This window comes from Lepidothrix coronata, unplaced genomic scaffold (assembly GCF_001604755.1).
Source record: "Lepidothrix coronata isolate B3197 unplaced genomic scaffold, Lepidothrix_coronata-1.0 Scaffold33, whole genome shotgun sequence".
NCBI lineage: Eukaryota > Metazoa > Chordata > Aves > Passeriformes > Pipridae > Lepidothrix > Lepidothrix coronata.
The window spans coordinates 2,531,917-2,546,400 of record NW_016690213.1 but is presented as its reverse complement, the minus strand read 5'-3'; the positions used below and the strand labels follow the sequence as shown (position 1 = coordinate 2,546,400).

General features: G+C 41.3%; 1 protein-coding gene across 1 annotated transcript in view; it reads right to left on the bottom strand.

Moving 5' to 3' along the window:
- Positions 1–949: 949 nt before the first annotated feature.
- PKDCC (protein kinase domain containing, cytoplasmic) overlaps positions 950–14,484 on the bottom strand; it is a 36,264-nt gene continuing 22,729 nt past the window's right edge. Inside the window, exons 5-7 of the mRNA XM_017811785.1 lie at positions 14,123–14,230; positions 4,137–4,310; positions 950–2,210 (exon numbers count right to left, since the gene is read on the bottom strand). Coding sequence (XP_017667274.1) covers positions 2,125–2,210; positions 4,137–4,310; positions 14,123–14,230 — 368 coding nt within the window. The 3' untranslated portion in view covers positions 950–2,124. The remainder of the gene's footprint in view (positions 2,211–4,136; positions 4,311–14,122; positions 14,231–14,484) is intronic.

Here is a 14,484-nt window from a genome sequence, read left to right as displayed (position 1 = left end):
TTTTTTTCCAGTGCGCAGAAAGTGATGGAATTAAATTATTTGAAGTTACCTGACTACAACATTAAAGTATTACCCTGGACACTTTCTTTTTCTTTTAAATGTTGGTATTTTTTACCTAGGAATGCAACTAAAGAATTTAAGTGTTCACATTGTTTTTAAATCCTGAGTATTTTTGGAATGGTGCAGTTCTTAATGGGAAGGAAATCACAGGAGGTTAAAGACTTTTAAAATACATACCAGCACCTCAGTGCCAACAACCCATATCACTTCAATGAACTGCACAGTATGTGTTGGCATGATTTATGTAGCAATTTAAAAAGAATCTGTAGTGTTTGTTTATTACCACAGTATGATTGATGGGTTCCTAAGAGCACGGCGACACAATCAGCTGAGCTATTACGGCTGGGAGTTTGATAATTTGTGAGTTACAGCCACTATAGCATGTCATTTCAGCCAATTGCCAGAAGCCATTAGGGCATCAGTGACCTCAGAGAAACCATGGTGAGACAAGACTTGCTGCTGTCACTGTCGGACTATCTCTCCCGTATGGTCACACTGCTGCCCTGGCTCTGCTACTCTCCTTCCCTGACCCTCCTGGCTAAAGAAAATACACCATTTAGCCCAACGAGCAATTCCATCGCATTCTGCTCTCATCATTGCCCCTTCCAAATGCTAAAAGACTGGTCCCACCATAGCACAAAGCACAGAGTAGGAAAGGCTGATCAAACGTTGTCTTCTAACCATGACTCACTTTGTGACAGGCAACCACACAGACAAAGCCAGCAAGTACCCCAAAAACAGACCCTGTACTGGGAGTCACTGGAAGAAGCTTTCTGGAAAAAGTCCTTTCTGGAAAAAAATATCCCAGGTTTAAATTTACATACAATACGTTATGTCCAAGTCTTCAGTGGATTTAACCATCTATTTGAAACGCACACAAAAAAAAGGCAAGAATAAAAGAAATTTTATTTATCTTTTACTTTTATTTTTTTACAAAAATAAACAATTTGAAAAACAAAAGCACATTTTTTCCTGACTGTACAAACTACAAAACAGTATGACATTGGTCACTTTAGCATTTACTTTATTGCTTTCACTGAAAGCAAATTCTCTAGACACACCATACCTGTAAGATGCATTTTATATAGAATTAAGGCTAGCATTCATTTGACATCATTAAGGTCATTTCCTTCATTCACTCTAAGAATTAGCAAGCGATGCCTTAGAAAACCAAGGATCTGATGATAAAAAGTACGAATAACTGCAAGATAGTAATTAAATTAGTACTGTTCCACCAGCTGGACTGCTTCAGCAGTCTGTCAAAGATGTGGCTTCCTGAACAATTCAAACTTGATTCAACAAAAGTCTTAAGCACAGGCTTAATTGTAAGCATATGCTTAGGCCTATCCAGCAAAGCACTTGGGTAAGTCCCTACCCTTTCAGTGGGACTTTTCATATGCTTATGTGATTTGCTGGATCTACAAAATGGCTCTTTCAAATTAAAAATGAAACTTTATGATAACATTGGAAGCAAAAATGAAAATTAGTTACAGTCTTGCAAATCTAAACATAACCAATTCCTTCCGTTTGACAAATATGCTGGCATTGCATATTCGATAGCTTTAACACAAATGCTGATTGTCCTCAGTAACGTTTGCTATGCAGCATACAAACTGATACGCTCCAGTTACTCTGTTGTGATTGTATGTACCCAAATAAATGTCAGCATGGAGGATACAGACTTCCCATAGAAATTATCAACTTTCATCCCTGTACACATATGTATAGGTCAGAAATGTTGTGGTAACCTTGGTTAGAAAAGCTAGAGCTGCCAGGTGATTTGTAACCAAAATTATACTCTAACAGTGTATCATATCTTGTATTTTGCTTTGCTTTTGCTTTTTCTTTTTTTTTTTTAATCACATTTTCAAAATGTTGTTTTATTGCACATTCATCCTGGTCACGCAGGTTTTTTCTTTAAAGTTTCCTTTAGCACTCTATAGATTAGAATGAGTAATAGTGCAATTATTTCAACAGCCACAGCCATCTTCTACCTAACAGCTGCCTATATTTATACACAAACAGCTCTTATCACTCACGTGTCAGACTGAGCCACTTTAGGTGTCAGTCTGTCACCTTCACATATGTTATTTTGTCAGGATCAGGCACAATATGATTTGAGGCCATCTTGAAGAAGACAAGCTGCCGACCTGCATTGAATAGGAAAGAGGGGAAAAGGAAAAAATATTTACAAGTGAGTAAAAGGTTGCCTATGTCAAAATATTGACATTGCAAATTCCAGTTAAACCTATGCACTCTTCAGGCAATGCGAGACTGAAGTCCTGCTTAACTTCAGCTGGTATAAATCTGAAATGCTTTTTTCTAAAATGATACCAAATTTCCCCCGGTTTCAGAATGTTTACTCTTACCTAATTACGGTCAAGATATAGCTATGCACAGCTAACACAGTAAATGAAGGAAAGGTCTAAAGATATTAATACAAATTTCACATAATCTTTAAAAAAGTATTTTAAGACTCTCCCACTGATACAGACAGGCTTGAGTTAAGGGCTTACATGAAGGCCATCAATTTGATTGTACAGGAGCAGAATCATATCTGCACACATGAATCTTTCCAAAACTTCTCAGTGCAATGTACATTAAACATGACTTTCTACAAAATAGGTCTTGCTGATCACTTTGTAGCTCTGGGCTTTACACAAGCTGGAACAAGGTTTCTACTCCTCACACAAAAAGTAGCAGCTAGTGATAACAGCATGGGTAGTGTAAAGGCACCTGCAACACATATATCCTAGGCCAGTGGGAGCTGAGTTTTGGTATTTGTGGGAGCCACAGCACAGTTGTTCTATCTCCCCACACTTACTGACCTGGCACCTTATTCACATCACTGCCTCCCAGCGAGCTCCTGCTGCCCCACAGACCTGCATCATCATTGCCTTTCCTTGCAGCAAAGACCACAGAGGTACTTTCCACATCTGCGTCCACAACCAGCCATTGTAGGAGAAAAACTCGCCCTGACTTCAGTGCAGGTTTTATCTTGGGGGAAGAGTACGAAAGAACATGGATTTGGTCCTCTGTACCTCACAGAAACGTCTTTTTTCTTTACTCTTGTGGGGTGCAGTTTGCTCAGGGCTAGTTTGCAGTTTGCAGCAGAGCTGGTCGGGCCCAGCTGTGGGGGCAAGAAGCTGCCCTGGGCACACAGGGAAGGGGTGTGGGGTTGGGAGACGGCTGCAGCATTCAGCTCTTTGAAACCCTCATCCATTCTGGAGCTGCAGCTGGTGGAAATTTTTAGCAGTGATTTGTAACATTTTTGTTTCTCAGATAGCTCTGGAGCTGCTTGAAATAGGCACAAGTCCGGTGCAGAAGCAGTGAGCTGGGGCCAATTCTACGCTTGATGTCAACTGGCACCGCCTGCCTGCCTTCAGGGGAACCACACTGGGACTGTCAGGCCCCCAGACCTTTTGGAAAATGTATTTCTCTTTTCAACAAGTGTATTCTGTTAGACAAGAAAATGGTAGCAAATAGGATTTTCCCCTGGAAGGTCTACTTCTACTTCTACCTCTATTTCTACTTCCTCCTCTACCAGGCTTTAAACACTCTCTTCTCATTGTCCTTTAGCCAAAGCTCTACTCGTAGAAGCACAGTGTTCCCATCAGTGCTAGGGCATCTCTGATATCAGCTGGGAAGTCGCAGTTAGATAAACACAACCTGTTTAGTTCTGTGTCGCACTGCAACAACCATATGGATTGGAAAGATTTATTAAATTCCAGATGTTGGACCGTGTCCTGCACATTTAACTGTGGAAACAGGTCACAGGTTTCATTTCTGCTGCTGTGTTTTAAAATAAAATTTCAGATCCTGTGGTTTGGTAACTTATGGTCCATGTGCTGTAGCCCAGTAGAGCCAGCTCCTATGAGTCTGTCTGTAGGTTTCTGCTCCCCTGACAGCTGGCTCACCAAAAATGAAACTGCCTCAGCTGAAGCTCCAGAAACTACCTTACCTCTAGATGCTTGTGGCTCCCACAGTCCAGCACAACACACTCTTCAATCTGCATTAAATCACTTAGAACAGGTGATTTGGATGCTGCTTTCTGCTCCACAGCATCCATGACCTACCTGTCCAAGTCGTCTGGTTAGTTAGGACAAAAGCTTTGCACTGGGAGTAGCTGTCACAGATCTCAATGGCTTCATTGACGTCAAACACGGAGAGGAGGCAGCCCTTATGATGGTAAGATGGCCAGCATCTGTAGTTCTCATCAGGAATAAAAGCTTCAGGCACCCGTCTGTACTCTGCAAATAACCAGAGCAAAGCAATCGTTTTGAAAACTCCAGTGAACTGCTTGTTTTTAACAGACAAGGTTTATTATAACAGCTTAGGAGCAGGATATATGATGGAAAAGCTGACGGGTTATAGTCTACCAGCCCTGGTTTACTCCCAAACGTGTTTATAGCTCTGCACCTTACTTTCCTTTTCCTTTCCTCCTTTCTTCTTCTCACCTTTTTCTCCAGGAAGTGTCTGTAAATAAACAGTCTGTGCACAAAACCCTCCCCACTGCATAGGCGAGGCTTTGGTTTTATTAGGAGTTTTACAGGAAGAATGTCCCATTGAATAAACAGCATCCACTTGAATGAACTGACTCACTGTCCTACTTCTCAACAGTGAGCAGGATTGTCGGGGTGAGACCTGACCAGGCGTTCACAGCCCTCCCTCTCCCTCAGAAGGGCATGCTATTTTTCTCCGGCTCCTTTAGAGAAGGAAGAAAAGACAGGCTTTTAATTAAGCAAACATTTTTTGCTTGCTTAGATTAGGACAAAAGAGGAGTCACTCGATGGACCTCTGAAGAGAAGGGGTAAAAAAAGTAGCGGGAGCATGTCAGCGTGGTCCTCGCCCAGCGCCTCTGCGCTGCCCCGCCGACTGCTCCTCTCCCTTGGCTGCCGTTCAGTCTCACTTGCCTTTATGAGCTGCCTCTTGTTCTCTGTTCACAGCTCCTCTCACTTTCCCAGCCGCTGATGGGGGTTTCTCTAATGAATGCATCAGCAAATTCAACTAATCATTATAAACATTTCTATTTAGCATCCAGACGCACAAATTAATGGTTCCCTCCTGTCTCTCCCTCCATGTCCTATTCAAAAAACTAAATACATTTTATATTTCTTCTAATTTTATCTATTATGAAAACCAGAGCCGCCTACTCTGACTCACAGCCTATTCTTAAGTCACTTTGGTTCAGGCATTTTCAGCCTGCCTTTGCTGATTCAGCTTGCTAATATTTCATACAGCACATTGTACAAACACCACCAAGTCAAAAGTGAGTGTGTCTACTACTCTAAACTGTCAGTATTTCAACTGGGAAAAGAAGTACACTTCCGCAAGTGCTCATTCACACCACACAGGCTGGAACAGTGGGAAATAAATGTAGTAAATGCATTCTATTTTAAGCCTTGGCTCATTAAAAGTATCTTAAGAAACATTCCTAACCAAGAAGCAAAATCAGAGCTGATCATGTCCCAGTTAAATAAAAAGCAAAAGAATTTTCATAATTCAAACATAGATTCGTGCACAAGAAGAAAAAAAAATCAAAATGTAGTTCCAGACTACAAATGGTCATTTCTCCATCAAAAATATATATGCATTTCTTCTGAATACAAATCAGAGCATAAATCAAACTGCTGCTGTCTGGATGGGTAAAGTCCCTTTTTTTCCCAATTTCTGTATCAACTGTAGTGTAACAACAATTAAATGTAACAGAATAATATTTTCTTATCTCCATACAGCAACTGCTGAGTATTGATTTGTACCTAACAGCCAAGGTCAGTAAAATGATATGCACAAATTAAAAGCAAAAAAATCAATTCACTGCAGTTAGCACCATATGTAACCATTTGTATCAGCATACATGCCATGTTGACTAGATATAAAATATGATTATTCACAACTCCTCTTTGCACACAATGGAAGCAAAACTCAACATTGCATTGTGCCAAGTCCCACGGCACTGTGGACATTCACAGAAGGATGGTCCTTGCTGTGGCAGCAGAAGATGAAGCAGCTGCCTGATTCTCTGTGTCAGCAAGGAGCGTGCCTGGCCCTTCCCCATGGCACTTTTGGAGTCCAACAGGCTCCGCTCTGGGGCTGGGAGGGAGCTGCAGCATCCCTCAGCACATCATCATGGCACTACACAGATCAGCCTCATATCACATTGTGTATTTTTCTCCATGCAAGCGAGAAGCCCATCTGGAAGATCCCCATTTTGAATTATTATCCAATCTTAAACTCTTCTGAGCACAAATATGCTTCTCAGTACACCAACAGTACCTTCCTTCTTCTCACCACTGCTCCTGACACTGCTGTCAAGGGTTAGGCTCTTGGCTGATGCAAACTGACTTCAAAAGAGCAGCAATGATTTACATGACCTGAGGCTCTGTCAGAGGTAGGAGATAAAGTTCCCCCTTTCCATTGACTTTTTCAAGGTGACCAAGCCTAGTAAATCATTTGGGCAGCTTGAACACATTAATCAAGAGAGTTGGGCCAACAATAACTGCAATAGTGATGGCAAGGTCCTGGTTTGCGGGTGCAAGAGAGGATGGAAACAGCCATGCCAGTACTCAGGGTGGTCTCACTATGCAGCAGAGTCCTGTGGCTGTCTCTACTCTCCTTGCTGCTCCCTGCAAGCTCCTACACGAGGGAAAGCCACAACCATCTCCAATGACTCATGGGAACAGGGCAGGATAACAGGTACACAGCAGCATGACCCACATGCAAAGAGCATTTTCCTTTGGCTGTGAGATCATCAAGCACCAGACAGATGAAAATACAGCCACTGGAGTCTAAGTGAAAGCACACAGTCATACAGGCTCCGAAAACGCAGCCTCTGGCAGGCCCTCAAACTGGCACGGACCGCTGAATGCCTGCAGTCTGGGGATCTGAGTCTCCTACCAATGCTGCCTACAGGGAGGGGAGTGGGATGCAGTGAGGGGGAAAGGCAGGAAGACAGCCTCTCTCCTCACTTGCACGGCAGACAGCAGGAATGGCTGTCTAGGATCGCCTTTCCTCAGGAGCATCTCGATGGGAAGGCAGCCAGAAGAAGCAGATAGTGGGATACACGATGGCCGTGCACCCTGGTTCATGCTCCCAAACCAGCCAGGCACTCCCACTGCCCTGGAAAGCCAACACAGGATCTCCTCTTAATCTATTACAGTCAGAACTGCTCAGAAACTCATTGCAACACCAGCCAAGGGCCGGTCTGAGAAAACCGTATTTGTGTTCAAAACTCTCTCTGTCTCGAGCACAGCAAGGTAGCTGCCTTGCCCATTTGCACAGTGAATCACTGAAATCTCTTGCTTGCACAGTGACTACTTAGGGAGCTGACCCTTTAGCTCTCATATGTATGAGTTGCAAAGAATGGTGCTCCTCTCACATGAACTAGAAGGACCCTCCCGAAGGATGCTCCTCCCTTGAGATGTGCCCCAGCAATGACATTAGCTTCAGCCCTCTGGAGAGTTAGGCTTCCCCTTCACTTTAAATTATCATCTTAGTCGATACAGTGCAGTTACTCACTCAATTAAGCAATATTCCAATGATTTAAAGACAGCTCCAGCTCAGGTTTTTGTCCTGCCAAGACCTGAAACTTGCTTAAATGGAGTCCTTGGAATTTGAAGGCTCACGGCAGTAAATCACATCATAAAAAGGTCAAAGTTCTGGTCGATTTCCAGACTAATGGTGTTTAAAACCAATAAATGCTTGCCTAATACTATAAATGCAGCCATAAATTTACACTTTTGCGTACATACACATAGCTTGACACAGAGTACATAAAGTCTATCAAGGTAATGGCAAGGAACAGATGAGAGAAATGGAAGAAGTTCCTACTCATATCACAAAAGAAAAAGAATCTTTTCCTGCATCTACTAATTTTGTGAGGATTGAAGCAAAGAAATGCAGTGCAGTAAGCTTGATTTTGATGTCTCTTATAATGGATTTACTCCAGCTTAATATATGGGAGCTAATACAGAAGCTCGCAGTTACACAAATAAATCCTACTGCGAAACATTTTTCTGACGTGTAAACATTTTTAAACTTCAAAATATCTTCCTATGCTGAATATGGTCAATCCTCAGAAGTTTGGGTTTGTGATATTTTCAGTAGTTTTAAAATGTTTTTCTGATCAATCAAAACACTTCGCTTTGATCAGGCCAAAATCTTCTCAGAAGCTTCTTAGCATGCTAGCCAGCCCCTATGATGGCCACAGTGATACTCAAACCAAGCTCACTTACTTCTTGTGACAAGTAAGAGAGGCATCTTTAAAGCAATTTGCAGCATCTCTGACCAGTGTAACAGCTATTAAAAAAAGCCAATGCTTTAAATTCTTATTCTAAACTTTTTTCCATGAAAAATCACCTACATTGTTCCAAAGTCAACTACAATCTATAAACATACTCATTTTGACTGTACTAGACTGAATTATATAAAGAACTCCACAAGTATATAATAAACTATGTGAAACCGCCTGTGGTTTCCCCCTGTTAGCCTGTCTGAATCACCCTAAATCTGACTTTAATCAGTCCTAATGACCGTTTATTTCAGCCACAGCAGCCAGATTGCATTTTTACTACCAACTACAGCTACTTGTTGGAGATTTGCCCAGTTTTCTTTTCTAGTTATCACCTGCCAATACACCGTGGGTCAATGACACAAACGTAGCAATGTTCATCCTTGAGAGAGAAATCATGTTGCTCCTTTTTCTCCCTCCTTTTTTCCTCCGCTCTCAAGAGGAACACTGGCAGTCCACTCTGGAATTGCTTTTAATTGCTTTGCTTACAAGAAAGCTGAAAGAACCTGATCTTGCCAATATCAGCAAAAAGTGGTACTGAGCAGTGTTTTGCTCTACAAACAGTCCCCTCTGATTCCCAGGGAGCTTATGGAGAAGAGAATCACATCCTAAACAGACAATAATACACTTATGTTTTTAGTACGCTTCATTTTATGCTGAAATTTTCCTCATGTTTCAATACCTCACATTTAAACACGCTTCTGAAAACGAGCCCTGCAAAGCCCTATGCACAGTTTGCTGCAGAAAGCTATTTTTTGGTATGTCTGAGAAAATGAGAGGGTAGGCGTATCCCATGTGTCTCTGCTTTCAATCATTTCTGACGCATCCCAACTGTTTGGAAAGACACGCTGGCCAGGCAGGACATGGGTTTGCTGTCAGACCAGGAGATAGCCCTACTTCTTTGGTGAGTATTTCTGTCCTTTGACTGCTTCCTGTGTGCAGGCTGGAAGCAAAGTGAGGCTTGTCTCTTTTTATGCGCTTCCATTGTGCTTACAGTAGAGCCATATTTAAATCGGTATGCAAGCTGTCACTGAAACACAAATAAATAAGGAGAAGAACGCCATGTTCCCTTACATTTTATTCCTGTTAACATGACACAGCTGGAGCATTTTTCCTGCCTCATGCCCCCCATCCCAGGGCTGCTCAGCGGGCTATGGAGCTGCTCCATACTCACAGCCACCCCTGCAGCACACACTGATTTACTGAAGGTAATTAGCCTAAAATGATCCTACAGATACTTATACACGTAAAAAACAATGATGCTGATGGTAGACAAACTAAGAGTTGTCTAGGGTCATGTGTGCATGGTATTTAAGCTTGAAGACAGTTGCCTACTGGGTTTATAAAAGACATTTGGCCTTTAGTGTTCTGGAAAGGAACTGAGGACTTCATCAGAAGGTATTCTGCTGTGCACTGCTAAGTTGGACATGAAGTTTAGCAACAGCAGAACACATTGCTCAGTGAACAGGACACATGGCTTTCACCATGGTGGAGACACATGTGAGCAACACAGCCCCACTGTACTGCCTGTGTCATCTGGGTGCAAAGGAACCTGCTCCCGTATTCCCATGTGCTGGAATTGCCCAGCTACTCATGTGAGAGCCTTCCATGCAAGGCAGGGTGTAGAGGCTGACTTTCTGCCCATGCGTAACACCCTGTGCACCTTTCCCCCTCAGCCTTGAGGTCTCTGGGAAAGGAATACGAAAGGCACAAGTGTCAGATAAAGCAGGAATCTGGGCTGCAAGGACTGAGCTGCAGTACGTTCCCAGCTGAACCTTCAAGCACCATCAGCAGCATACTTTTAGCCTTTCCATTGCAGCCTGCCACAGGATATACAAACTGCCTCCAACAATATTCCAGCAGCCTTGCAAAATGTCTCTCTATCACACAGATGTGCACAAACACACATCCCCCCCAGTTTCAGTAATTCTTGGGTGGATTTACAATTTCCTAAGCAGGTTGCTATAGTGACCCTGCAGAATACTTTTTTCAAAACACTGTTGTACTGTAAATATTTACATACAGCATAATCTTGCCAAATTGTCTTGAGACAAAAGAAAACAAAGTGTCTTTGCTTTATGTCCAGCCTTTCAGTTTTTTTAGCTTTGAGAATGTACTTTCAGCTAACAACAGCAGCTAATTATGCCTTTCTGCGGGTTTGCACGCCCCCAGACCTAATAATGGGTCATCTATTAGCTTTAATGAATAACAAAGCTATCCAATTTACTAGTGTTAGCTGATTTCATGCATTTCTGAGTAAATTCTTAGCTAACTGAACGGCTGGGGCTTAGCTCAAGGGCCAAATACTCAGTACAAATCACTGTCACTTGATTGAAGTGATAAAAATGTTGATACCAGGGCATGACTTTACTGATGAACATCAGTAGGTTTTTTTTATAGTCTTCTTAATCTGGATAATTAATGGAATTATTTAATCACTTTTAGATAAAATATGTCAGAAGAAATACATGGTTTCTGTTTTAATTCACATTCTTCTGGACTACAGCAAGAGAGGCCAACAGTCAGTGGAATATAAAAGTATTTGTTCGTGGTGTCGTTTTAAACACTGCAATGTTCCTATATCAACATTAACAGTAGTGTGATTTATGATTACAGAACACATACATAGCTATCGAATGTCTCCTGCGCCTCTACTCCAAGATACTAAACCAAAGTCCAGAGCATAATATAATTTACAGCACTATAAAATCTTTACAACTGAAGCACAGTGAAAGCTTAATATCCAAGGCCTTCTGTAATATGACTATGTCATCTTGTTAAACTTTATTTATGGGAACACTAGGGCTGACAAGAACTTTCTTCGAGTCACTTCCCTACTGCTTATCAATATCACCTTTCTCACTTTGTGGTGTTCACAGGAGGAGGTCTTCCTTTCAAAAATGTGAGTTCAGATAGATAACACGCTGCTTCCTCAAAGTTCATGTTTTAGTTACAGCCTTAGATCACTTGCCCAAGATCACGATCTCCTTTTTCCTACTACAAATTTACAATGCTCTATCCAAGACAATGCGTAATTCCAAGCATTTAGACCTAAGGCAAATTCTGAAGCACCATTACATAAACCTTCTGTAGCTTCTTTTCAAAAACAAAACAAAACCTTGTAATTCTTGAATCTGAATTCTCCTCCAGTTCTGCTTTTAGGATTTCAAAATAGATTGTACACCAGAAAGGTCTTATTTTGTCACAAGCCCTTAGATGCCAGGAGACTGGCAGTTCTTGCCATTTCTACTATTCATGAAAGCAAAAAAATCCTGGGAGCAAGTCACCTTGTAAGTTTTCCATCATCCAGAGCAAAACTGATGCAAACTTGTGCCTCCACAATTTTGGCACACCACCACATGAATGCAAAGCTGACTAACTCTGATCTGGCCTGAGAACCAAATGATCATCTCTAGTTTTATCTTAATTTAGCACTCGGTTGAAAAACACTCTCCTTGAACTTTCACTATGCTGCAGAGCAACACAAGAAAACATTTTATAAAATCCCACAATCTTAAAAATACTTTTTGGCCCAAAGAGAGCCAAAGGAGGACCTCAGCTGACATCTTGGGAAAGTATCACAATTGTTCCATTTAATTCCTGTCTATTCCTCTACTAGTCACCAAGATTAATACAAAATATTTAATCTGCTCAACTGTTCAGCCTTGGTTTTGGTGGCCAGGATGCCACGCTCAGCTGGCAGCATCCTGTCAGTGGAAGAGGTTGATCACTTGGACACCACTCCCTTGCAAGAACACCTGTCACCCTCTCCTGCAACTTCACTGTTCAACCGGAGAATTTCTCATTCCATTATCTCTGGATAATTTCTAATTAATAAATTCTAATTCCAGAATCTCTGGATTGAGGACATTAAAAATTAATTCCAGCATGGTATTACCAGTCAAATATCAGCTGAGGAAAGAATGTGTTTGGAATAAAAATTATACAAATGGGTATGTAGGCGTATTTTTACCCTCCTGATATGACTTCATACTTTTCTGGCAAGCAAAGGGAGCCTTAAAATAGAAATAAGTTACAACACCTTCTCTGTTTGGTTAAAGTAGCCTTAGAACAAACAAGAAACAGGCCTGCACATCTTAAACACATGGCAGTTAGGTCTAAGAACACATCTCTTTTAAGTGTAGTTTCCAGTAAGATACCCGATTCCTCAGGGTTACCATTGGTTGAGAACATTTTCCTATCAAGGAATTCAGTATTACACACAAGGTATTTAATGTAGGTTAGCCAAATATGTCACGCAGAGCATCTAGAGATTTTCAACATCTTTGGTCACATTGTAGAGTGTCTAAGTCCATGACCAGTGTCCTACAAATAAAAAGGGCTCCTTGCAGAGCAGGGAGTTAACAAACCACGAACATGGCTAGCACATTCTGTGTTATATTATCCAGGGTTCTACAGAATTAAACTAACATAAAAATGTGTAATTATTACAGTAGCCAAATACACACAGAGCTCTGTTCCGTATCAGTAGAAACCTGCACTGTTACATTTACTACCGCTGTCCAAAGCTTCTCTCCTTGAGATTCTTTATAAACATGACAGACCTCTAAAATCCAAAACTTCATCTTGTCTTGATATAGCAATTAGATCTTGAATCAACCAACACCATAGAACAACTTCAGCCCTCCTGGCACTTCTTCAACAAAGGACTTGTTTGTACTACTGATTGTACTGCTGAAAATAATTTTGCTGTGTTGACAGGCATCACTCAGCAGAGATTGTGATGAAAACCTGAAAATTAGAAAGTTAAACGAACACCTGCAACAATTTTCCTGCCAATTTTACAACAAAATAAATATTGAATTATTCTGATAAGTGGGTCAAATTCATCCATGGTATCATGGCCCTTTGAGGTTAACAGAGCTATGACCAGAATGACTCCTGTGTTTCTTTCACTGAGCAAATGCTTCACTGAACTTTTCAAATCCCCTGTGCCAACATTCATCTTCATTTAGAACCCATCTTTCCCTCTTTACTGAGCTTTTGCAGCAAAGCCATAACTTTCCTATCAACTTGTTGTCAATTATGTTGACAGTTTGACATGAATATTGTACATACACAAAAATAATTTGCAAAACAGCTTTTACAATTGTTGGACTTAACAGTCATTTTCAGCATACATAATCTTCTTTAACATGTTCAATTCCTTAGCTACCCCTTCTAGGAAGACTGTGGCTCACCTCATACCACAGTTTCAATAGCATGCAGAAATTTTATGAAAAAGATACTATTATGCAGCTTTGTTCTCATCCTGTCCTTTTTTTTCTATTATTCTATTGCTAGCAGAAGCTGAGGGACACACTTTTTTTCTCTCGCAAAGGAAGTAAAAATTTTATTCTTCCCATCTACAAGTGCTTATGTTACAAGAAATACTTTTAAGTTCCAGGAAATCCATGGAGGGTTACCACATCTTGGTTAGATTCTCTGCAGTATATGTTTAGGCGGGTTCTGATACCCCCAACAGCAATGTGTGGATGTGATGAAATGCATTTTCCATAAATCTGTCAAGGAGAGCAATGCTCCCTTTGGATTTCCTTGTTCCCATTACAGCCTGCTCACACCTATGGATGTCCAACTACATCATTCAGTGAGAAGGGTTTGAGAAAGCTCCAGGAATCAAAAAGCAGATAAAATACTATCACATGCCTAATTTCAAGGGCCATTGAGCCCTGTTTTCTGCACATTTACCCTTCCAAACCTCAAAATAAAGACAAAGTCTCAGATTTTAAGTTTCAAGAAAGACCAATTTACCAGCTTTTGGCATCCGGGTTGTGTTCTGTAGGTACTCCCCACTCTTATACAGATTCAAAACTCTCTCCAGCTGAGCAGCTGTCTCATCTATTCCCCAGTGAAGTTCTCCTTCAAAAATATAGAAAAAGAATGAGTTAGATGAGAAGTATCTTGCATAGGACAAAATGAGGTTGCATTTGAGTAAAGCCCTAAGCATCAGAGACCTGTGGTGCCCTGCTCCATGGCAGTGTTGTGATGTGGACATGAAATCCTTGAGTTACTACAAATCAGGTTTCACATCTGACATGACCCAGGCATGTCAGAGGCTGGCTCATCCAGCTGGGAATCCCAGGCCTGTGGGCAGAAAACACTGAGGTGAGCTC